This window comes from Gorilla gorilla, chromosome 9 (genome assembly GCF_029281585.2).
Source record: "Gorilla gorilla gorilla isolate KB3781 chromosome 9, NHGRI_mGorGor1-v2.1_pri, whole genome shotgun sequence".
Taxonomy (NCBI): domain Eukaryota; kingdom Metazoa; phylum Chordata; class Mammalia; order Primates; family Hominidae; genus Gorilla; species Gorilla gorilla.
This window is the reverse complement of record NC_073233.2, coordinates 85,241,753-85,266,240: the sequence shown is the minus strand read 5'-3', so window position 1 is coordinate 85,266,240 and position 24,488 is coordinate 85,241,753. Positions and strand designations below refer to the sequence as shown.

Genomic DNA, 24,488 nt, shown 5'->3' with positions numbered 1-24,488 from the left:
AATTCTGCTCTCCTGAGCATTCATGTATTCACTCATACCCTAAATATTGACTTAGTATCTTCTTTATGCCAAAGTACAAGTGACACAAAAATGAACCTACACTATCTTAATCCTTGAGAAAAAAAATTAATGACAGACTGGGGAGATAAGGGCTGCAAGAGAGGCATGAATAATGTACAATAGGGTTATATTTGATGGAGTGATTTATTCTGCTCTGAAGTACAAGGAAGTTTGCAGAGTTCTTGGTCCTTAAAGCTTTGTTCGTTTAACAAACATAATCTTAAAGTCCCTTTTAGCTCTAAATTCTGTTATCTGTGGTTCACTGGTCTGAGATCTGACTCTAAGATTCCATGGCATTTTAATGCCTGATTCTCATTTATAAAATGAATAGTTACCACATGATAAGTTCTTTGGGTGCTGAGAAGTCAAGGACTAGTAAGATCTCTGCTCTTGGTCTCACAATTTTTGTGATGAATCAGAACATGTAAACAAGGATTTATAATGTAGTGTTAAGTAAACATCAGGTAATGATACCAGGCAGAGAAAAAGGCAGTGCTTTCCTGTCTGATGGACAGCATGAACAAAAGTTGGGTTAAGGATCCAGTATATTAGGCCAGAGAGCTTGGAGTTTGTGCTGGAGCTGAGGGACTATTTTAAGTAGAAGATTGATGTAGTTGGATATGTGATGTCTAAACTAACATCTTAGATGTCTTTGGAAATTGGATCAAGATAGTAAACTGAATTCATGTGCCCATCTCTCTTGCTATCTCAAATTTCTTAATTTCAGAAAAGATTTCTTAAAAATCAAATTAAAAGCAATGCTCTGAAACAAAAGCATGACGTAAATCAACTGTTATGAGGAATTCATGGAAGATAGAAAGCAGAAAAGGTCAGATTGGTCAGAGCAGAAGAAGCCACAGCTTAAAGTATGTGTAAGAGAAGATGCCTAGGAAAATGAAAGTAGCTCCAGAGAAAATGGGCTGAAAGAATATATACAAGAAGCAGGAAAGAGTCATGGGTCATCTTCAAGGGTAAATTAATTTAATTCTACCTTTGAAACAGTAGGGGCAGCCTCCTCCTTACAGTGAACAAAAGGCAGCAGGTGCATTTGATTCTAAGCTAAAATCAGCTAATTTTCTAAAGAAAGTAAACTGCCTACTTGAGGAAAGCTCTTGCTGTGGGTATAGGGGCCTGAGAGAGAAACAGAGAGGAACCTGAGTTAACTGCAAAATTCTACCGCAGATATAAAGAAAAGGAAACAGGAGAAGTAGCTCTGTAGTGAAGGAAAATACATTAAAGTTTTCCATCCCGAGAGTAAATTTCTCATACTTTTGATACCTGGGAGGAGGGGAATCTCTACTTTTCCATGCCTACATACCCTAAAGTAACACTTGCCAATAACCATCTCTCCGTAACTCACAAACAGATCGTATCAGACCTCCCATTCAGAGTAGGACAGTGGAAAAACAGACTTACATAAGTTTCAGAAAAACTAATGCTAATTACATACACTAATCTATCCTTCACTTATAAATATGAATGAATAGCTAAGGATCTGCAGACATTTGAGAGAAACACAACATTAAAGAGAGGAACCAAGATAAGGAAGGAAAATTAGCCCCAGAGGAAATAGATAATTCAGGAAATAACTTTTTAAAAAATCTAGTATTATCGGAGAGGATCTGTAGATGTTTCATCTACAAAAACACCCTGCTATTAGAGCAATCAGAGGAGGAAAGAGTGTTCTTAGTATTAAAAACATAAGACATAAATTTATGGCTGGGTGCAGTGCTCACACCTGTAATCCCAGCACTTTGGGAGGCTGAGGCGGGTGGATCACCTGAGGTCAGGAGTTCGAGACCAGCCTGGCCAACATGGTGAAACCCCATCTCTACTAAAAATATAAAAATTAGCTAGGTGTGGGGGTATATGCCTGTAATCCCAGCTACTCGGGAGGCTGAAGCAGGATAATCACTTGAACCTGGGAGGCAGAGGTTGCAGTGAGCTGAGATTATGCCACTGCCCTCCAACCTGGGTGACGAAGCGAGACTCCATCTCAAAAAAAAAAAAAAAAAAGAAATGTATAAGGTTTAAACAACAAATGCATATAAGTGAATAGGGAATTAATGATATAAAATATAAAAGATAGAAAATCTGAGAATAAATGACAATAGAGGGTTGGTCAAGGGGATTCAAGCATAAGCAGAGAACAGAGGCAGTAGAGTAAAAAAATAAAGAAAAAATAGAAGAAAAAATTCCCAGCTGAAGAAAGGCGTGAGTCTTCAGATGAAGGGCCTGTTAATGACCAAGTCAGATAATTGAAAAGAGATCCAAGAATAAAGAGAAAAATCTTAAAAGCCTCCAAAGAGAATATAGTTCATGTCCAAAGGAACATTAGCATCAGACATCTTGTTAGAAATACTGGAAAAAACAGCAGTATCTTCAGAGGGATGAGGCAAATTGTTTAGAACCAAGAATTTTGTACCTAATCAAACATTTAACTATAAGGTGTCAATATAAAGGTATGTTTGGACATGTGAAGATCAAGGTTTACCACCCACAGATCACTTCTGAAAGGCTAAATACCAAATAGTAATATCAATTACCTCTGGGGTTAATGGTGATTAAGAATACTCACTTAAAAGTATTTTTACCGGCCAGGCACGGTGGCTCACGCCTGTAATACAAAAAAATTAGCTGGGCTTGGTGTTGTGTGCCTGTAATCCCAGCTACTCAGGAGGCCGAGGCAAAAGAATCACTTGAACCAGGGAGGCAGACGTTGCAGTGAGCCGAGATCATGCCACTGCACTCCAGCCTGGGCTGCAGAGTGGGACTGTGTCTCAAAAAAATAAATAAATAAAAAATATTTTTATCCAGGTATTTGATTAAAAAGTCAAGTAGGACTTGTAATAAGTAGCTCTCATTCTGGGATCTTCCTTCACCATTGTCTTGGCAATCCCTTTGCATTTTTGTGTTGGTATTCCTATTTTTTCTATGCCACACCTACATTATTTTTTGTTTACTTTTGAATTTGGTGGAGCATATCCTCTAGTAGCTTTAAGAAAGTAAATGGAAAGTAAACATTTAATAATACCTTTCAGGTCTCAAAATGGGGCGTTCTCTATGCTACCCTCACGTTTAATTAATACTTCAGCTGCTTATAGAATTGCAGGTTACACATATTTTTTCATCAGAATTTGGAAAACATTACACTTTTGTCATCTAGCTTTCGGTACTGCTGAGTCCAAAGCCATTTTATTTCTCCTTCTCTGTATGTGACCAATCTTTTTTCTACTCAAAAAGCTTGTAGGATCGTCTTTGTCACCATTGCTTAGAAATTTCACAATTATATTCCTATTTACATCTATTTATACTGCAGGGAGCTTTGTGAACTCTTTCAGCCTGGAAACTCTGCCCTCAGTTCTAGGAAATTGCTTGAATTATTTTGTTGATGATTTCTTCCCCTTGCTTCTTTTGTTGTCTCTTCATGGAACCTCCATCATTTAGATCTTGGACCTTTTTGTTTGTTTGTTTGTTTTGAGACGGAGTCTCGCTGTGTCACCAGGCTGGAGTGCAGTGGCATGATCTCAGCTCACTGCAACCTCTGCCTCCCGGTTCAAGCAATTCCTCTGCCTCAGCTTCCCGAGTAGCTGGGACTGCAGGCATGCACCACCATGCCAGGCTAATTTTTTTTTGTGTATTAGTAGAGACGGGGTTTCACCATGTTGGCCAGGATGATTTCGATCTCCTGAGGTTGTGATCTGCCCGCCTCAGCTTCCCAAAGTGCTGGGATTACAGGCGTGAGCCACCACGCCCAGCCCTAGATCTTGGACCTCTTAAACTAATTCTCCATTTTTTAAAGGATTTTCTCTCTTTTCCTTGCGCTGGTTTTTATTCTGAGGAATTAGGAGACTTCCTCAACTTCATCTTTCAGTCAATTTAATTTTTCATTTCTATTCTCATGTTTCATTTTCAATCACTTTTTTATTTTAAGAAAATATATAGCATTCTTGTTTCCAGAATTGATATATTTTCTTATCTCTAAGGAAGGTAATGACAGGCTTTCTTTGGATGTTTTTTCCTTCCTGTTTAGTCTTTTTTTTCCAGGTGGCCCTTTGCCTCATTTGTTTTGGTTTCACACTTTTATGTTAGAGGTTTTCCTTGCATATTCAGAGGTCTGCTCATATTTATGATTGGGGTAGTAAAAAGCTCACTAGAATTTTAAGCTCATTGGTGGTGGACAATTCAATACTTTTAATAAATTTATAGAGTTGTGCCGCCATCACCTGAAAAAGTTCCCTAGTGCCCTTTTACCATTCATTCAAACTCCCATGCTCAGCCCTAGGAAACCACTGATCTGCTTTTGGTCTTTATAAATTTGTCTTTCTAGACATTTTATATAAATAAACTCATACAACATGTAGTCTTTTGTGTTTTGCTTCTTTTATTTAGCTTTGAACTTTATCTATGTTGTAACATGTATCAGTATGGTGTATTTCATTTCTTGTTATGTCCAAATCATATTCCCTTGTATGGATACACTACATTTTATTTATCTTTTCATCAATTGATGTGTACTTGGGTTGTTCCCACTTTTTGGTCATTATGAATAATGCAGTTATGAACATTCACATACAAGGTTTTGTGTGGTCTCATTTCTTCAGAGTATATACCAAGGAATGGAACTGCTGGGGCATGTGGTTAACTTTATGTTTAACCTTTTGAGGAACTGCCAGACTTTTTTCCACAGTGCTGGCACCATTTTATATTCCCACCAGCAATTAATGAGGGTTCCAGTTTCTGCCTATCTTTGCCTGTCCCTGTTGTTGTCTGTCTTTTTATTGTAGTCATTTTAGTGGGTGTGAAGTGGTATCTCATTGTGATTTTATTGGATTTCCTAATGGATAATGATGTTGAGCATCTTTTCATGTGCTTATGGCCATTTATATACAATCTACTTCACATTAACAGTAACTGAAATCCAGTAAAATATGTAAACTTTGCCCCAGTATATCTTCATTCCTTGCCCCTTCTTTATTCTATTACTGCCATTCTTTCATACACATGAATGTGTATGAATCTGTATGTGTATATGTGTGTGTGCACGTGTACGTACTGTATATATTAGAAGCCTAACAATTGCTTTATACAATTATGTTTTTTAAAGAAGTCAATGGAAGAAATAACAAAAAGTATTTTTTTAGAGTCTTCCATGTTAATCTACATATTTACCGTTTCCTCTGCTCTCCATTATTACTTGTGGATTTGAGTTACTATTTGGTATTACTTCCTTTCAGTCTGATGGGCTTCTTTGAGTATTTCTTGTAAATCAGGTCTGATAGCAATAAATTATCTTTCTCTTTGTTAATCTGGAATGTCTTTATTTCATCTTCATTTTGAAGGATAGTTTTGTTGGGTATAGATTTCTTGACTGGCAATTTTTAAAAATTTCAGCTGTTTGAATATGTCATCCCACTGCCTTTTGACAGTGGGATCCATTTTTTCTGATCAGAAGTTTTTGTTTTGATTTTTAAAATACTCTGATCAGCAGTCAGCTGTTAATTATACTGACTGGCCTTGTACGTGATGTCAGTTTTCTCTGGTTGCTTTAAACATTTTCATGTTGACTTTAGCTTTTGGCAGTCTGACTGTGCGTTTAGGTGTTTTTTTTTTTTTTCTTTTTCTCTTTCTGAGACGGAGTCTCGCTCTGTCGCCCAGGCTGGAGTACAGTGGTGCGATCTTGGTTCACTGCAACCTCTGCCTCCTGAGTTCAGGCGATTCTCTTGCCTCAGCCTCCCGAGTAGCTGGGATCTCAGGTGCATGCCACCACAGCCAGCTAATTTTTGTATTTTTAGTAGAGATGGGGTTTCACCATATTGGCCAGGCTGGTCCCAAACTCCTGACCTCAAGTGATCCGCCTGCCTCAGCCTCCCAAAGTGCTGGGATTACAGGCATGAGCCACCGCTCCCAGCCAGGTGTGAATCTTTTTGTGTTTTCCTACTTGGGATTTATTGAGGTTCTTGGATCTGTAGATTAATATTTTTATCAAATTTAGGAAGTTTTATCCTTATTTCTTTAAATATTTTTTCTGTGTCTTTTTTTTTCTTCCTCAGAGACTCTCATTATATGTATGCTGGTGTGCTTTATGTTGTTCCACAGCTCTTTGATGCTCTGTTTTTTTTTTAATTTTTTTTTTACCTCAGTTCTTTATATTAGATAATTGCTATGGGTCCATTTTCTTTTTTCTTTTCTTTCTTTTTTTTTTTTTTTGAGACAGAGTCTTGCTCTGTCACCCAGGCTGGAGTGCAGTGGCGCAATCTCAGCTCACTGCAACCTCTGCCTCCTGAGTTCAAGTGATTCTCCTGCCTCAGCCTCTTGAGTAACTGGGACAACAGCCACGTGCCACCGCACCCAGCTAATTTTATTTTTATATTTTTAGTAGAGATGGGGTTTCACCATATTGGCCAGGCTGGTTGTGAACTCCTGACTTCGTGATCCGCCCACCTTGGCCTCCCAAAGTGCTAGGATTACAGGTGTGAGCCACCGCTCCCCACCTCCATTTTCAAATTCATTGATTCTTCTGCCATATAGAATCCCCTGTTTAGCTCTCTGGTGAGTTTTTCATTTGTTATTTTATTCTTCAACTGTAGTATTTCCATCTGGTTCATTTGGAGTAATGTCTACTGAGAATTTCACTCGTTGTTAGGCTTTCTTAAAACTCTTTAAACATGGTTTCTTTTAGTTTTTTGAATGTATTTATATCTGAGTTGAAATCTTTATTCTCTAAAGCCAACATTTGGGGACATTCAGAGTTTCTGTTGATTGCTTTTTTCCCCCTAGGTCATGCTTTCCTGTTTCTTTCCATGTCTTTTAATTTCTTGTTGAAAATTCAATATTTAGATAATATTCTGTACCAATTCTGGATACTGATAGCCCCCTCCCCCAAAAAAGTTGCTAGCTTTTTTATTTGTTGGTTTTGTATTATCTTACTAGGGATAAATCTGTGAAATAGTCTTTATCTGTGGTCATTGATGTCATTGCTCAGTGTTTGTTGTTTTTTTGTTTGTTTTTGTGGTGGTTTTGTTGTTGTTGTTTTGTTTTGTTGCAGCCTGGCTTTCCAGAGATTACTTCTATGTTTGCTTAGCTGAATCTTTAGCCAATGATTTGACACAGATGGTGCTCAAAGACTTCAACTCTGTAAGGCTTCTTTCCTCTGTTGATGGATCTATGTGTAGGTAGGGGAGTACATTTACTGTTTAGGCCTTTTTCAAGTCTGTTCCAGCTTTTACTTTATGTTGGGCTCTTTTGAATCTTTTATGTGTATGCACATAGCCAGGCATATGTGACTAGCCTGAGGCTTTTCTAGCGTCTGCTGTACCTGTGAACAGCCTTAGCCAGAAATTAGTTTGCCCTACTCAGGACTGTAGCTTCAGGCTAATACAGCTGAATAGTTGACCCTCTGCCGCTACCACCTTTGGAAGTCACTTCCAATGACAGTGCCACTGGGCCTGGGCATTGCCCATATCTCCAGCACAAAGTGAATGTTCTTGGACTATGCAGTTATACCCTGGTCTGCCCTGATGGAACCCCTACACTTCTGGAGTTGGGGCTCGGATGGATGGGAACATCCCTTGCCCAGAATGCCAGAGATGCTATTTTTAACCCAAAGTTCAGGAGTTTATCAGTCATAAGCACTTCTCAATATTTTGTTGACCTTTGTTGGATTTCCAGGGAACTGAAATGGTTTTTGTCAATTTTGTCCAGATTTATAGTTGCTTGTTGGGGAGAGGATTTGCCAGTCTTCTTTCTCTGCCATACCTGGCAGTCTGCTTATAATATTTTTAAAAAGATAAAGGACAGATTATTCTGGGCTGTAATGAAAGATGCATTAGAGAAGGCAAGACTGGGGGCCCAAAAAGCAATGAGGAAGACTTGTAAAGGATTGGTAAAGGTAAGAGAATATGGTGCCTAAGTGAAAGCAGTGGTTATGAGGCTAAGGAACAGAGGGTTTAATGGAAAGAACTTTTTGAATCCTGATATGGTTTATTTTCGTTTTTATCATACTGCTTCTCATGGAGGGAGTGGGGAAAGGATTTTATGTTTAGTCAGGTATCAATCCTTGGTCTCCCTATCCCAAGGAAAAGTATCAAGTTGATCTTGTAGGGTGAGCATAGTCTTCCTACTGGGACAGAATGCTTAGTGAGCACACCCTGGCTACCATCTCATCTCCTCTCTGGGTTGGGTTGTCACATTTCAGTGGCCATTTTCAATCTGTTTGCATTATATCATTCCGAGCTGCCCAGAGCCTTGAGTTTTGATTCCAGTACCTAGTCATTTTCTTCTTCACTATTTTCCTTGACCTTAAAACTTCTATTTGATCAGGCAGCAGCCACCCGAAATTTCCTTAGGATATAGTCTTATCCTTGACCGTGTTAGCTGAACCTTGGAGCCTTCCCAAGGTGGTTTTTAACTGGCCCGTTAAAAACCTGGCCTGTTGAGAACTGGTTTTGATCATGTTGAAGATATAATAAAGCAAACAGGCTTTTATAGGATATGAAAAAAACCATCAGACCCACTAATTTTTACTGTAGAATGTAGGCTAATGGTTTAAGTCAGTTAATAGTACAGTTCTTCGCCATTTTGGCATCTTCCTTCACAATCCTGTTCCCATTATCTCCACTTTTTCAATTACTGAGTGCCCCATCATTTAGATATTTCATTCCAGTTTATACTACTATTGGATAAGACATATTCATTTAGCAATCCTATACTGAGCACTTTCTAATCATCTGGCCAACATCATTATCATAGCTAATATTTGAGTATTTTAAAAATGAATTTTACATAGCTTTATCTCATTTAACCTCACACTAACACTGAAGTAAGTACTAATACGGGCTGTATTTCATAACTGAGGAAAGTGAGACAGAGAATTAATATCTTACACAGAACTCATAGTTTGTAAGTGATAAAGGCATGATTTGATCCTAAGCTAGTTGATTCCAAAATGTTGGTTTTTAAGTATTATTCTATCCTGCCTGATAAAACAGACAGTTCAACATAAAACCTTAATTGGAGAGAATTATAAAGTAGCCAGTGATATTGTGTTAGTACTTCTAATGAAGAAGAAAAAGAAAAAAGAAGGAAAATCAAACTAAAAATTGGTATCAGTGGAAAAGTACATAAAGTATATTCCAACAGAGGACGTTTGAGATCTGTCACTAGAAGAACAATTGAGGAAGATGCAAGAAGAACGAACTTACAGAGTAGTTACAAAGAAGTTTCCAGTGTATTTATTCCTTATTGTCATCTGGTTATATGCTAAGAATATACACCTTTAAGCAAATGCCCAAATTGCAAGGATATAATCCAGGGTACTATTCATACATTTCTATAATAAAGAAAACCCAAACCGGCAGATGAATTTATATAGAAACACCTTTAAAATATTGTTGAACAATTGATGCTATCTGAAGTTAGTAACCTTAAATTAGTAACATTAGTAATCTTAAATTAGTAACATTTGTGTTCTACAGTGTTTTGGTTCTAGTATCTTGTTTTCAAAAAAGTAGACAGTATCACAGATTATATTTAATATTCTTGCCTATTTGCAGTAGAAAACTTGCCTGTGATGAATATTTTTGTATTTAAGTCAGTGGAGATGGTATATTAGTATATATGTATGAACATATGATGAATAAAAGTGCTATTCATACAACATTTCAGGAAGTAATAAATTTGGTACTCTTTCTAAAAGCTTTGAGTACTCTATCAGACTATACTTTAAAAGAACTGAGAACCAAGAACCCTTGAGTTTGTTAGAGTTATAGGTGCAAATTTTCTTTGGTGCTTTTCACTATTTTGTTATAAAATAGGAATTTGTATTTTATTGCCATTGATTAAAAAAACCTTTTTTCTAATTTGTGAGAAACATCTTAATAAAGCACTTTAAAAAGAAAAAAAATGTATAGATTACATCACTGTTCTACTCACAGTCCTCCAGTGGTTTCTTATTCTAGGTCTAAACTCCAGAGTTTTTATTACCGCCTCTCTGACTTTACATAATCTGATTCCCAGCTAACTTTCTGACCTTGTTTCTTTCCTTACTTCCCCTTACTAACTTTGTTACACCCACATAGGTAGAATTCTTAAGGGTTGTGGGAACATACCAAGCATGTTTCTATCTCAGAGTCTTTAACTTCTTCCATCTGCTAGGAATATCCTTTTCTCAGAGAGCCCCATGGCTTGCTCCCTTAATTCATTCAGGTCACTGTTATATGACATCTTATTAGAGAGGCTTGCCTGTGCCTATCGTATCTAAAATAGTATCTCCCCACCTCGTCAACCAATCTCTGCTCCTATATGGAGCAGACACTTTGGTGATTGTTTTTTACTCTATTCTCTTCTAGAATGTAAGTCATAGAACCAGGGACTTTATCTGTTTTATTCTTTATGTAGCCCCAGAGCCTAGAATGGAGCCTGGCACACAGTGAATGGATGGATGGATGGATGGCTAGATGGGTAGATGGATGATGAATTGGAATGTCTGGCTTTTGTTTGAAACAGAGATTTGTGGTTATTAGACATAATGATAATTTAATTGATTCCTTACATCTCTCTAGCTCTTTACCATTTTCAGTGATTTTATGCTCACTTTGCCTCATTTAATCCATTCAGTGGCCTTCTGAGGTAGGCAGAGAGCTGTAGTCATTATCCCTGTTTTATAAATTAAAAATGTGAGACTTAACTTAGACCCTTGCCCAAGGACACAGGGCTAAGAAGTAAAAATCTGGATAATAACCTAGACCTTTCTCTCTCTGACAGATGTTAATATCACTGCCCAAAGCTATCACCTATGGAAAACAGAATCTTTTACTGAGGAAGGTGTTGAAATCCCCTTCTCTACAGTTTTATAAGGCAAACAAACCTAGTGTTTACAGTATACATCAGGGGAGCTCCAGGGCTACCTGATGATGAAGAGCCTTGCTGAGTCAACTGTATTCCCACATTAGGTTTTTAATTAAATTTTGTTGAGTGGAATAGTGGGGAGAAAATAAATTAGAGCAGAAAAATATCGAAATACATATTTTGACAGGGAAAGAACCTCTATTGAGTTTTGGAACTTAAAGTGATTTAAGGTCATCTTTCAAATTATAACACTCCTCTTCCTTCACATTCCTTAGGTGATTAAACTTCAAACCAAGAGGACAGATTTATTGCCTATGGTCACCACAACTGCTTATATATGCCCGACACTGTCAGTTTTTAAGTTATGCTTTGTGCTGGATGCCCTGTTAAAATCTATGCCAGTTTTTCTTACTTTAGTATGTCAAATGTGGTAAAAGACAGTCTCCCACAGTCAGTACCTCTAGTATATTATTCCTTAGTTCTTCCATTTATCCCGTTATTCTGACTCTTGACCTTCCTCTTAGGAGGCTCCAGGTGTCAGGCAGGAGGGGCTCTCATCCTCTGTCTATCTCCTGTACCAGATGGTCACTACTTTAGGACATGGACCATCTTTTTCATCTTTGTACATTTATGTCAACAGTACCTATCACAGTCTTACTGAGCACAAAGTAGGTGCTCTGAAAATACCTGAAACTATTGAATTATATCAGTATATATTAAAAGATCCCCATTGCCTCTCCAGTTCTTTGCTGATCAAATGATAGAATCATTTGATATCTATCAAAAATCTCATATTTTGGAGGCATTTTGTCTCTTAATTCTGTGTAATAAACAGTAATGGTATGCTATTTTTGCCTGGACCTGCCCTAAAACCTGCCACTCTTGGCCCAGCTCTCTTATAGTTTGCATGGGGAAATCAGGTTGTCACAGATTGTAAGCAGATCTAATTAGTGGTAAGTTCCATTCCAGGGTAGGGCAGAAGCTTAGGGAAATAGATAGTATCCAGTCTGGGGAGAAATTCATTGTTCTCTTTAGATAACATGATCCTGATGCCGATGTTCTTTATCTTCAGGTTGAGGTGAGGACCCCTGGTAATGTAATGGGTTCAGGAGATTTTTGCAAAGAGAGGAAAAGGACAGGGCAAAAGCCTGTTTAGACTGCCATTTACCATATCAGGAGAGAGTAAGAAATTATAGTGATGAATTTTGAAAAATTAGAAACTTTTGATCCCTTCCCTACATTTCATACTTTATTTCCTATTCAGTGTGGAGAGCAAAATTCATAGAATAAGAAGGTACTGTGAGCTTGTCTTCAGGGGTTGGGTTGGGGGAGAGGCAGGTAGAAAAGCTGTAAGCTAGCTTCCCATTCACAGCTAGGCTTTGAGTGGGAGAAGGAAGCCTCAAGGGACTGAGTGGATAGTGATGGCTAAAAGAAGAGGGAGAAACAGATTGAGCTTCTGAGACTAGCTACACAAAGGTGAGAGCTTGGAGGCTAATGTGTATTTCAGAAGGGGTATCAGGATGGGGTTTCTCGTGGGAGGTTTGGTGATCCTGATAGTTAAGTTCCATGGCAGCTGGACCAGATGCATCTTGCTTTTCTTCTTTGCACAGAATGTGAAGGCTGTGTCTGAGACTCCTGCAGTGCCACCAGTTTCAGAAGATGAGGATGATGATGATGATGATGCTACCCCACCACCAGTGATTGCTCCACGCCCAGAGCACACAAAATCTGTGAGTCTTTGGGGACCTGGGCAGTTTTGTGATTTATTAGAGTAAGTGGGGAGAGGGAGGAGTTGGTGCTGATACCTAGAAGTTTAATATTCTGGTAGGCGTCCTTAGATTTTGGAGCTGGTGAAATCACTGAACTACCTTGACTAAAGGTACTTTCTGTATGATTAAAGACAAAAAATCATGTATTTATTTATCATTGGTTTGCAGATAGTCCCAAAGTGTCCTAGGTAATTGATGTTTATACCAGTCCAGTCTCAGTTCTCCACAGATAGGACAGGAAGATATATAGGATTGATGCTACTTAGTGCAGGACTGACATAAATTATTCCAGTCTCCAGGGAAGCAACAAATTGTCTTGCTACAGATCTTTTCTTCTCTGTTAAATGTGCAGTGTTCAGCCTCTTAGAGCATTATTGATAATATTGAAAGACCCAAGAGAATATATAAATACATTAGTGCTATTAATATGCTGGGCATCAGGAGTGCATTTTGATGCCGGATGTTGGCAGTGATTTCTATTTAACTTCCTTTGAGGTTCCTGCATCTCTGAGAATAGCCATGGTCCCTCTAACCTTGCTTTGAAACATCTAGTCCCTGTGCCTTTTACTTAATTTGGCATCACTGAGCACTGACCTACCATCAGATGATACTCTACTAGTGTTTCTTTGTTTAGGTCTTTTACTAAGATGAGAGCTCCATAATGAAGGAACCGTCTAGCACTTCTGTGATCATGAAAGAAAAAAAAAAGGGCTACCTCTGGAATACAGCATTCAGGGAGGTGTTCAAACAGAAATTGGTTGAATGACTATTGGAGATGCTGTGGAGGAAATTCAAAGGAATTATATGACCTATTAGGATGAGAACTTACAAACAGAATCTGTGGAATCATCTTCTCTGTAGGTCAGAAAGTTACCTCAAGGGAAAAATGCGCTTCAAAATTGGAGAGTCGTTAACACTGATATGGTTTTTTTTGGTTTGTAGACATGTTCATTTAAAACATTTTTTTTCCCCACTAAACCATGAACACCTCAAAAAGTAGAGGAAATCCATATGTATGTATTTCTAGTGCTTAACATAGTTCTTGGCACCTGCAGAGGTGGGTAAATATCAGAGGACAGTAAATATTGAATTAATTAATTAATTAATTGATCTTCATAGCATTTCTTTCTAAAAAGGTATTGTTAATTCCTAATTTATAGAAGAAGCAGCTGAGATTTGGAGAGGTGAATTGATCTGCCCAGTCTCTTAGTAAACAAAAGAGCCAGGATTTGAAAGCAGGTAATTAACCCCAACTCCAGGTTGTTTTCCACCATAGCACAGTGGTATTTTTGTGTGTACAAACCTGTGCTAGGAGCCAGAGAAGGAGACTATTAAAGAAGGAAAAGGCAAGGTTTCTGTCTTCAAAGAGATATATCAGGACAGGCAAAAGAGGACAAGGCATGGAAGTATAGGTTTAGGTGCCTGGGATATAGTTTGTCTACAGGTACGAGAATAGAAAATTGAGAAATCATTATGCTAGAGTAGTAATCAGGAAGGAAGCCATCGCCTCTGATCTCAGTGTCTTGGCTTATTGCTGTTCCCACTACTGGAATGTTCTCTCCCATTTCCACCTATTAAAAGCCCGTCCAGTCAAAAGGTAGCGTGGTCAAGCAGTCCAAGGTGCAGGATTTAGTTGGCTTTATTCTCTGTGGAGCCGTGGGTTTGAGTCCCACTGTTGCCAATGGCTTTGCATCATCGCAGATAAATGATCATCATAGATAAATGATCCTCTATTCTTTGTAGAAACCTATCCGTCCTTCAGGATCCAGTTGCAGGATCCTGTTTGTTTATTTATTCCATCAAATATTTACCTGAATGCTTGCTTTTTTTTAGTAAGTGATTAGATGGAGGAACTCATGGATGAATGACCCACATTCCCTGTCCTTATACAGTTTATGGACTATGCAAAAGATAACTGTGATATTTTTATGATAAAATCTGTTAAATACCTTGAAGCATCTCCTGGGGAAAGGAAGTATAATTTATGATCACTTCTGAACCTCAGTAGTATATAGCTTGCTCATTTCTTTATAACATGTATCACTTTTTGCCTTGTAGTTATGATTTTCTCACCTCCTTTATAAGAATGAGAGGTTGGGGCAGCATTTTGTACAGGGTGAGGCAACAAATAGATTCTCAGTAAATGTTTGTTATGTAAATGAATGAATAGGATATTTAATATTTTTAAAAGGTAAAATTTGAGTGCTTAATGTCTGCTGGGGATGAGTCTGATTACCTCACATATTAATCAGTTTACTCCTACAGCAACCCCAAAAGATAGTTATCATTATTATCACCATTTTATAGATGAGGAAACTGAAACACAGAGAAGTTAAGTAACCTGCCCAAAGTCATGCAGAAGGTAAGAATAATAAGAGTTGGGATTTAAGTTCAGGCAGTCAGGTTCCAGAGTCCATGTTCTAAATCATCACACTCTACTACCTCTTGATGAAGAACAAAAGTAGTTCCTTCCCTGCAAGGGTTCAGGATGTAAGGAGGGAGTAACTCAATAGAAGTTGGTGTTGTACTGGTAATGCAAAGTGCTATTTGCATTACTACAGGATATGTCTTTTAACTTGGGGAAGCATAAAATATTACAAATGAAGGGGATTCTTATCTAATAGAATTGTCTTCAACTAATTTCTTTTGTTACAGAATATTTCTTTTAGCTTGGGGAATACAGGATATTTCTTTTAGCTTGGGGAAGCATAAAATATTACAGATGAAGGGGATTCTTATCTAATAGAATTGTCTTTAACTAATTTCTTTTGATAGTTGTCTAGCCTCTATTGAATATCTTTAGTGCTGAGACTCTCACTTCTTTTGTTTACAGTGAGAGTAAGGAAGGCCATTTTACCCAGAATGGGTGGGCCTGGGCACAGAGGAGGAGTAATATAGATTTTGACATAAGAGAAAGGATGAGTTTATTGGGGTTTGCTCTGTGGATGTTCTAACCTCACATCTAGGAGAGGTTCCCCTATGCTAACAAAGGCTGGTCTTGCCAAAATTTTGCACTAATAATGCAGGTATACACACGGTCTGTGATTGAACCACTTCCTGTCACTCCAACTCGGGACGTGGCTACATCTCCCATTTCACCTACTGAAAATAACACCACTCCACCAGATGCTTTGACCCGGAATACTGAGAAGCAGAAGAAGAAGCCTAAAATGTCTGATGAGGAGATCTTGGAGAAATTACGTAAGGAATTTGTAGCTTTCTGAACCTTTCTTTGTTTTATGACTGGTCAAGCACAGAGATTTGCTGGTCGTAGGCTTGGTCCATGCAGCTGGCTGGCCATGCTTGGTACCTTAGGCACAGACTGCTTCTCCTCACCCTGCCCCTGAACCTCCCTTCCTTGTCTCACAGCCCTGGTTGGATACTATGTTAGGATGGGGATGTGGTGAGAGTGTGGATAGCTCACTTTGAGGGCAGGGCACCCCTCACCCCTAGGCATGTATTATAGAGATGACAAATAGTTTTTCCCTAATGAATAGCCTAGAATGCCATGTTGAGAAAGACTGAGGACCTAGTGGAAAAGGGCGCTGTGATCAATTATTGATGTTTTGCCATTGACCTAGGAGAAGACACATCTGCCATCTTGGTTGTAGGAAAAGAGGGAAGGGAAGTTAACATTTTATGAACCTATAGTATGTATCAAATGACAAGCAAAATATTTTCTTGATTTTTTAAAAATTTAATTCTCTTATTAACCCTGTGAAGGAAAGCATTATGATCCTAATTTTTGCAATTAAGATATCTGAGGCTCAGGGAGGCTAAATATCCTGCCCAAAATCACGCAGCTAAAAAGTGACATGGCTGAGGTTAGAACACAGTTTTTGTTCCTGTAAGTAGAGCATACTGCCTCTTGCTGTCAAGTGGAAACTTCCATTTTACTTTCTTTAGCTGCCAGAAATGGGGGTATGTTAGGGTAGCTTATTTCTGTGTTTCAGTAAACTGCAGAAGAATTCATGTTAGAAGGAAGAACTAGGTTGATCTGTGGGCTTGGAAGAATCATTTGACAAGGGCTTTAATTTATTCACTGTATCTACTTACTTCCAAAAAGGATTTGATGTGACCGATTTGGTGACGTCTGCAAACTGGCATTGCTTTGTGGTTCTCTAGTTCTTCCTGATTAATTCCTATATGACTTTAAAACAAATTTTCGCTGTTTTAAAAATTGCCCTTTTCTGGATCCCTCATAAAATGACAAAGTAAGAAAAGCCACTTACCTAGTCATCTGTTTACTCCTGTATGTAGTCTTGTTCTCTAAACCAGAGGTTTTTTTTTGTTTTGTTTTAACAATAACACTTAGAATTATGACTTAGAATTAAGACTTGGCCTGGGAGTTAGCACACTTGAGTTGAAGCTTCTGCTCAACCACTGACTTGTGTCTTAGGCAATTTTCTACTGTTCTCTAAACCTCATTTTTCTCATTTTTAAAATACGGATGTTAATACTTGTCTCATTTGCAAATCAAATCAGTAATATATGTGAAAAGTACCAATTCCTAGTAATTGGGTATTAATGGAGAGCACATTGGACCGGGAGACTAAAAATGAAACTCCTAATCTTAGCTCTGACACCAATTTGCTGTGTGACCTTGGGGAAGTATCTTCTTCCCTTCTGTGGTCCTCAATTTCTCCATCTCTAAAATACAAGTTATAAAACCCAATGGAAAACCTCTATGTCGTTGCACTTGAAATATTCTTTGTTGTAAACCTCTTCTCTACTTTATCTCTCTGGCTTTTACTTAAAGTGGGAATCAGTCCATATATCACCTTTCTGAAGTTTTTCCAGTCTTTTGTGTGTGTGTGTGTGCCTCTTTCTGTACCCCTTTGGCATTTATCACAGCAATTATTATATTTTCATGGAACTTTATGCTTACTTATCTGTCTCCTCCATGAAATTGACCTTCTTGAGAGCAGGGACTGCCTTGACTGTGTCATATCTCTTCATTCCTAACACAACATATGGCTTGGTGCGTATTAAATGAGTAAATATTTACTGAATGGATTAATTAAAAAATGAATGACTTTTAGGAGTTTAGAAATGGAATAGCTTACTATGAATCAAAGCAGTCAAGGTGATGAAACTTTTGGTTGAGACTTACGGGGGAAAAGCTGAGGGCCTGTTTAGCATGCTTTTTGGCTATTGGAGGTAGTTCTTTAACCCTTGCCAACTACAGGGGTTGGGGAAATGTGGAACCTTTTTTGTATCTTGATTTGGGAAAAAATGATTCATGGTCTCTGTTTCTTTCAAAGGAAGCATAGTGAGTGTGGGCGATCCTAAGAAGAAATATACACGGTTTGAGAAGATTGGACAAGGGTTAGTAGGGGCATTTTCTTTCCCTGGAGAAATGACTTTAAAGTGTGTGTGCCGGCATATATGATTTTGCTTTTGTTTTGCCTCTCATAAACCTTGTTCTTCTTTCTCCACTTTACCCCTCACCCATCTGGAGTTGTTATGTGAGACTGACTTCAGATTTGGCAGAATTATGCTTAATGTGAGAGATATGCCATTAGCTGACCATGTTGCTAAAAATACCCCTGCAGTGACAGTGAGAGAACGGTTTTTTTTCTTAGCACAAAACCAACTTCCCAAATTACAACTCTGCTTTTCTGGATGAACCCTGTTTGTCCTAGTGCTGAGATCCACCAGCACTAATATAAAATGGAAGACCCAAAACTATAAACCCTTCTACTACTGTGATAGGACCTGTTTTTCTAGGTAGATGCCAGAATTTATCCTTCTAGTATTCATCCTTCTCTGTATCTTATATGCTGCCCTCAGTGTAATGAATTCAGCAAATCTTAACTGAGTTCCTATTGTGTGCAAGGCACTATGAATTCAGAGACAATCTCTGCTTTCAAGGACCTCAAGTCAACAGAAAAAGATAGGCAAACAATTGTATAGTCATATGTTGCCTAACAAAGGGGATATGTTCTGAGAAGTGCATCCTTAGGCAATTTTGTCATGTGAGCATCATAGAGTGAACACAAAACTAAATAGTATAGCCTACTACACACCTAGGCTATATGGTATAGCCTCTTGCTCCTAGGCTACAAGCCTGTACAGCATGTTACTGTACTGAATACTGTAGGCAATTGTAACACAATGGTAGTTGTATATCTAAACATAGAAAAGATACGGTAAAAATACAGCATAAAAGATCAAAAAAAAAAAGGTATATTTATGTAGGGCACTTACCATGGATGGAGCTTGTAGGACTGGAAGTTGCTCTAGGTGAGTCAGTGAGTGGTGAGTGAATGTCGAGGCCTAGGACATTACTGTGTACGCTACTGTAGACTTTATAAACCCTGTACACTTAGACTGTACATTTATTAAAAAACAAAGTAATTGTGCTATGACATTACAACTGCTACAGTGTTACTGGGTGATAGGAATTTTTCAGCTCCATCATAATCTTATGGGACCACCATCATATGCGGTCCATTGTTGACTGAAACGTCGTTACGTGACACATAACTGTCCTGTGTTTTTAAAGTGTTTGGCTGTTATTTTGAGTGAAAGAAGCTAGATATGAAAAAGCAGATACTGTCTCATTTGATTTATATGAAATTCAAGAACAGGCAAAAGTAATATATGATAATAGAAGTCAGAATAGTAGTTATTTCTGGGAGGAGGATGTAGAGTGGGAATAGGCATGAAGGAATCTTCGGGGGTAATGACTGTAGTGTCTTTTGAAAGTGGCCATTATTTTGAGTGAAAAAAGCCAGATATAAAAGAGCAGATACTATGTCATTCTATTTATATGAAATTCAAGAACAAGCAAAACTAATGTATGATAATAGAAGTCAAAACAGTGTAGTTATTTCTGGGAGGAGGATGTTGAGTAGGAATAGTCATGAGGGAATCTTTGGGGGTGATCTTGGTAGTGAACACATGGGTGTGTACATATATAAAAATCAAGTTGTACACTTAAGATTTGTGCAAATTAAGTTATACCTCTCTATAAAAAATAAAAATAATGAGATTTCTAAAGACCCACCAAAAGAGATAAAATTAAAAAGAAACTGAAAAAGAAAAATGTCTGGCTCTCAGTGTTAGTGGAATGAAAGCATTGTTGCTAATGATGTCATTGAAATTTTCTTTTTTTTAAAAATTATACACCCAAGAATTTCTGAAAATAAAAGATTGCATAATATAGGGAGGTTCTGTTTATACAGCATTCTACAGTTCACATCTGTTATTTGCATTTATTGTTTAATCCTCAGAACAACTCTGGGCTTGAGTGGATCATATTTTTTTCTAGTTCCAGTGTTTTTCAAAATAGACATACTTTTGTGAGTTTGAACTGGTGTAAGGTATTTAACACCTTGAGAAAAAAATTATTTTGCTTACCTCAGAGTAATGTGGGATGGTATTTCCTTTAGGTAGTGAAATTGGGATATTAAGAATGTAGCAGAAATGTACATGGACAAGCATAGGCAAGTCAGGTTTCTTCTCTGGACTGGAGTTTCTTCCTGTAAATTTAAGGAAGACAGATTGTGAATTGAGGACCTTTTACCTCCAGAACTTTTGTGACTTTTTTTTTTTTTTTTTTAGTTACTGATACATGAGACCTATAAATAGGCAACATCTGCATAATGTTCTTTCCTTGCTTACTTGACAGGTCTGTTAGTGCTAAGGGAAGAATGAAATATTTATTAAGCACCTATGTTGATGTTTCCACATTGCATAATTTTTAAAATATAACTGCCACACCAATATGATGAATTGGTAATATTGTAATTTTTGCTTGCTTTTATTTCTCCTTTAAGACCTGAAGATTATTATTCTTTTGGACTTGGAATTCATATGTCTAATTATATGTCTATTCAAGTTAGAAATAGGTATTAAGCAGTGGGCCTGAGTAGCTTTCTAGAACTTTGTAATCATGGAGACAGTCCCCTGAGGCTTGGGCATGTTTGTCCTTTAAGAATAGTACATCTAGTAGGATCAGGAAGGGATGGGGATAGGAAGACAGATACCAGCTTTATAACAGAAGATAGCTAGGGGCAGGATAATCAGGCAGTGAAGAAATAAGTCATCCAATCCTTATTTTATAGCCAGTATGTTATAGTCACAGTTTCCAGGCATGTAGCTAGGGTCCCAACTAAAGAGTGATGATTAGGGAGCTGGTGACCATAGTTTCTAGCTGCAAGGTATGCTTACACATGACTTTTCCCCCTGGATTGACCTGGAATTATAATCTCAGGGCTTGCCTAGGAAGCAGTCTTGTAATAGAGCAGAATTTTAATTTTCTTCAAATTGCATCATATGTACCTAACATATGGCATGTACAGGTACAAATATGTGTTACAAATTACTTACCTACAAATACACAGGGTTTATGGTCTTAAGCATAAAATGAGGGTTTTAGTTATTTTGAATGGATTTAGTTATTTTGAATGAATTATTACTTTCCTAGCATTATTTCTGCATTTCTTCCCCCCTTCTCTGTCTGTGTATATGAACGTGTATATACTTAACATACATATGTGTACACACGTGTCAAGTGGGGTCATTCTTACCTTGGGGGTGGGGCAGAGGTACCCTCAGATCTTCTGGGAGCATGTATGTTTGAAAGAGTATATTTAATATCATTTTATGTTTGAAAAATGAAAACTAAAAACCACTTTTATAATACAAACTACAGAAAACAAAACTCACATATCCTGTTGATGGAATAAATGATTGAAAACCATTATTTTATTTTAAAGGATCCAAGTGTATCCTGTAATATCAGAGTGGGAAGGGTACTTTGAGATTAGATTATTCAGTGTGGTTCTTCAAGTTTTTATAGTTTTTTACTATTTATAGTTTTTAAAGTAAATTTTCACTAAAGATAGCATACATAAGTGTACAACTCAATGAATTTTCAAAAAGTGAACACGCCTATGTAACCAGTACCCAGATTAAGAAAAAGAACATTACCGACACCCTGGAAGTCCATATTCCTTTTTGATAAATAAATAAGATATGCTGGCCCACCCCCAAACACATTCTGAAATTCTCCCCAGGGCCCCTTTCTCCCCACCTGTCACCCCCCAGTTGAAAATCATAGATCTAATCTTATCCCTTTTATAGATGAAAAGTTTGAAGTCACAAGAAATTAGAGCCACGTGCCAAGGGTGATGGAGGAGAGGAGAGAAGCAAGCAGGAACAGGAAATTAAATATATATTGAGCATCTGTTATATGATATGCAGTTGGCTAAGTACTTTACATGAACTAATCAATTTAAATTATCTTGTATTCTCTTATGTCCACTTTACAAATGAGTAAAGTGAAGCTCAAAGAAGTTAAATAACTTTCTTAAGATCCTACCTAGTAGGTACTAGGTAGAAGTAAGTACCAGGTTGGAATTCAGGTCTCATGGCCACTAGAGCCTACATTCTCTGTACTACCTTTTATAGCTTCTTAAATGTGAGAATGGATGCTGCAGGGAGAGGATTATTTTTACTGCTCTTGTTTTTGACACTCACAGATTGTGTGTAGAACTGCATTTGACAAATATCACTTCATTGAACACTGTGTTTTTTTCCCTCTTTCTCCGCCACCTTACTGTTCAGTGCTTCAGGCACCGTGTACACTGCAATGGATGTGGCCACAGGACAGGAGGTGAGTATCTACCACCCACTGTTGCTCCTTTAGTTCTGTTTCTTTTTATTTGGGATTAATTTTTAGCCCTTGTTAGGTCAACAGGAACAGTTCTAGGTTTTTTTTTTTTTTTTTTTGGGATGGGGTCTCACTCTGTCATCCAGGCTGGAGTGCAGTGGCGTGATCTCTGCTCACTGCAGCCTCCGCCTCCTAGGTTCAAGCAGTTCTCCAGCCTCAGCCTCCTGAGTAGCTGGGATTATAGGAACCTGCCACCATGCCTGGCTAATTTTTGTACTTTTTAGTAGAGGTGAGGTTTCACCATGTTGGCCAGGCTGCTCTCGAACTCCTGACCTCAGGTGATCTTCCTGCCTCGGCCTCCCAAAGGGCTAGGATTACAGGCGTGAGCCAGTGTGCCCAGCTGGAACATATCTAGTTTCTTACCGTAGCATACAAAAGCCAAATAGCAGGATAACATTATGAAACTTAAGGTTTGGACTAAGGTGAAATAGTTAGATGGAGGGAAGTGGATGGATTTGAGAGATAACTTAGCAGGTAGGTTCGACAGGATTAGATGATTGAATGTGAACATTACTTACAAGTGGGTGATATTCAAGGAGAAAGGAAAAAGAAATTGGATACTGCCTGATTGCCAAGTGGATAGTTGCTTACACAAGTTTGGGGCTTGGGGGAGAAATCTGATCTACAGGAGATTTAAACCATGTCTCTTGACTCCTAATCTACTGGTGCTACCTTTACTTTCCACTGAACAGTGAAATCCTCGTTTATTTGGAGGCAGCTTTTTGTCCCTCTCATTTCATTAAGCCATGAGAACTATAGCTAAAGCCTGCTGACCCAAGGTCTTATATTCAGTAGAAGAAAGATATGAAGGGAATATAGAGTACTTGAGGTTTCCTTGCATTTTAATATTTGGTTGCAGAGTAGGAGTGTCAGCCAATGAACTGTGGATGGCAGCTGCCCCAGAGAAGTTCTTACTTCAAAGAGTACCAGTACACAATAATTGAGAGAGGCACCTCCTCTTCCAATGAAAATAGAGTTGGGCTTCTGTGAGGGAGGCTGCTAGAAACGTGCTTCTATATTTTTGGTGGTTGAAACCACGTGGCACCCTGGAGAAGTCATGGTTAATAGGGGTAGCACATATCTCACTAGGCTCTTGTGAGTTTTTACAAGTGTTAAAGCCAAATATTAAGGCTCCACCTAGGGTAAGCCAAGTTTTAAAAACCATTATTATGGTTAAGGATTTATTCATTATTCTTTGATGTGAGAATCCAAAGACCTAGATGCTTATAAGCCTTTAGCTACTTATATAACCTTGGGCAAGTCATTTGACCTCTCTGAGCCTGAATTTTATATATTTATAAAATGTGCATAATAAAATGTCCACGAAAGTGTTGAAAGAATTCAGTAAAGCAATACATGTGAAAATGCATTATAAACTTTATGAACTACATATTCATATTTATTCATTTTTACTCATATACATATGTATGTATTCCACAAAGCATTTGCTTTATGCCACACCTTATGCTAAGAATTCTGTGAAAGTTCACAGACATTAAAATTATATGTAAATGTAAGAGACCATAATTTCCTTTGTGTACATACAAAAGCCTTGTAATATTGACACGAATCTGCCTTAAAGTAAAAATAATGGTGAGGAAGGAAGGATAATATTATCATGGCATTTTAATGATGGTGAATATGATGCAGAGATTAAAATAAAGAAGGCTATACCAATCCTGAAAGGAACTCTATGAGGTAGGTAATATTATTTCTTCTTTACTGCTGAGGAATTTGAGGCTCAGGGTGTATAAATAACTTTTTTTTGCAAAGTTGTACTGTCAGCGATTACCAGGGACTGGATTAGAATCTTTGACTCCTAATCCTGTGTGTTTTGGGCCGCAAGAGCACAACAGAGCTGAGGTTAGATACTAGAGTCCCTTCTGGCCTCTCAGGCCTCACAGGTAGGTGATGATGGTGGTTCCTGGAAGCCCTGGAAGCTGGCTGTGTGAGAAGCTGGCCAGAGGAAAGAGAAATTTAAATTCATTGTATGCCTGTCTTGTGGTTACAAAACTATGAATGGAAGGGAGTCCATCAGAGTGGCTAATGCAGTGTGGTCAGGAAGCCTTCATTTCCTGCCCCAGGGAGAATAAATCTTTATTGGAGTTCACGGGATGCTCTCAGTCTTT

General features: G+C 38.0%; 1 protein-coding gene across 11 annotated transcripts in view; it reads left to right on the top strand.

Moving 5' to 3' along the window:
* The window catches only part of PAK1 (p21 (RAC1) activated kinase 1), a 151,833-nt gene that overhangs the window by 102,243 nt on the left and 25,102 nt on the right, over positions 1-24,488 (top strand). For all 11 annotated transcript variants that reach the window (XM_019037331.4, XM_055356869.2, XM_055356867.2 and 8 more), the window contains exons 6-9: positions 12,519-12,638; positions 15,704-15,878; positions 17,942-18,005; positions 22,254-22,302. In XM_019037331.4, coding sequence (XP_018892876.1) covers positions 12,519-12,638; positions 15,704-15,878; positions 17,942-18,005; positions 22,254-22,302 — 408 coding nt within the window. The remainder of the gene's footprint in view (positions 1-12,518; positions 12,639-15,703; positions 15,879-17,941; positions 18,006-22,253; positions 22,303-24,488) is intronic.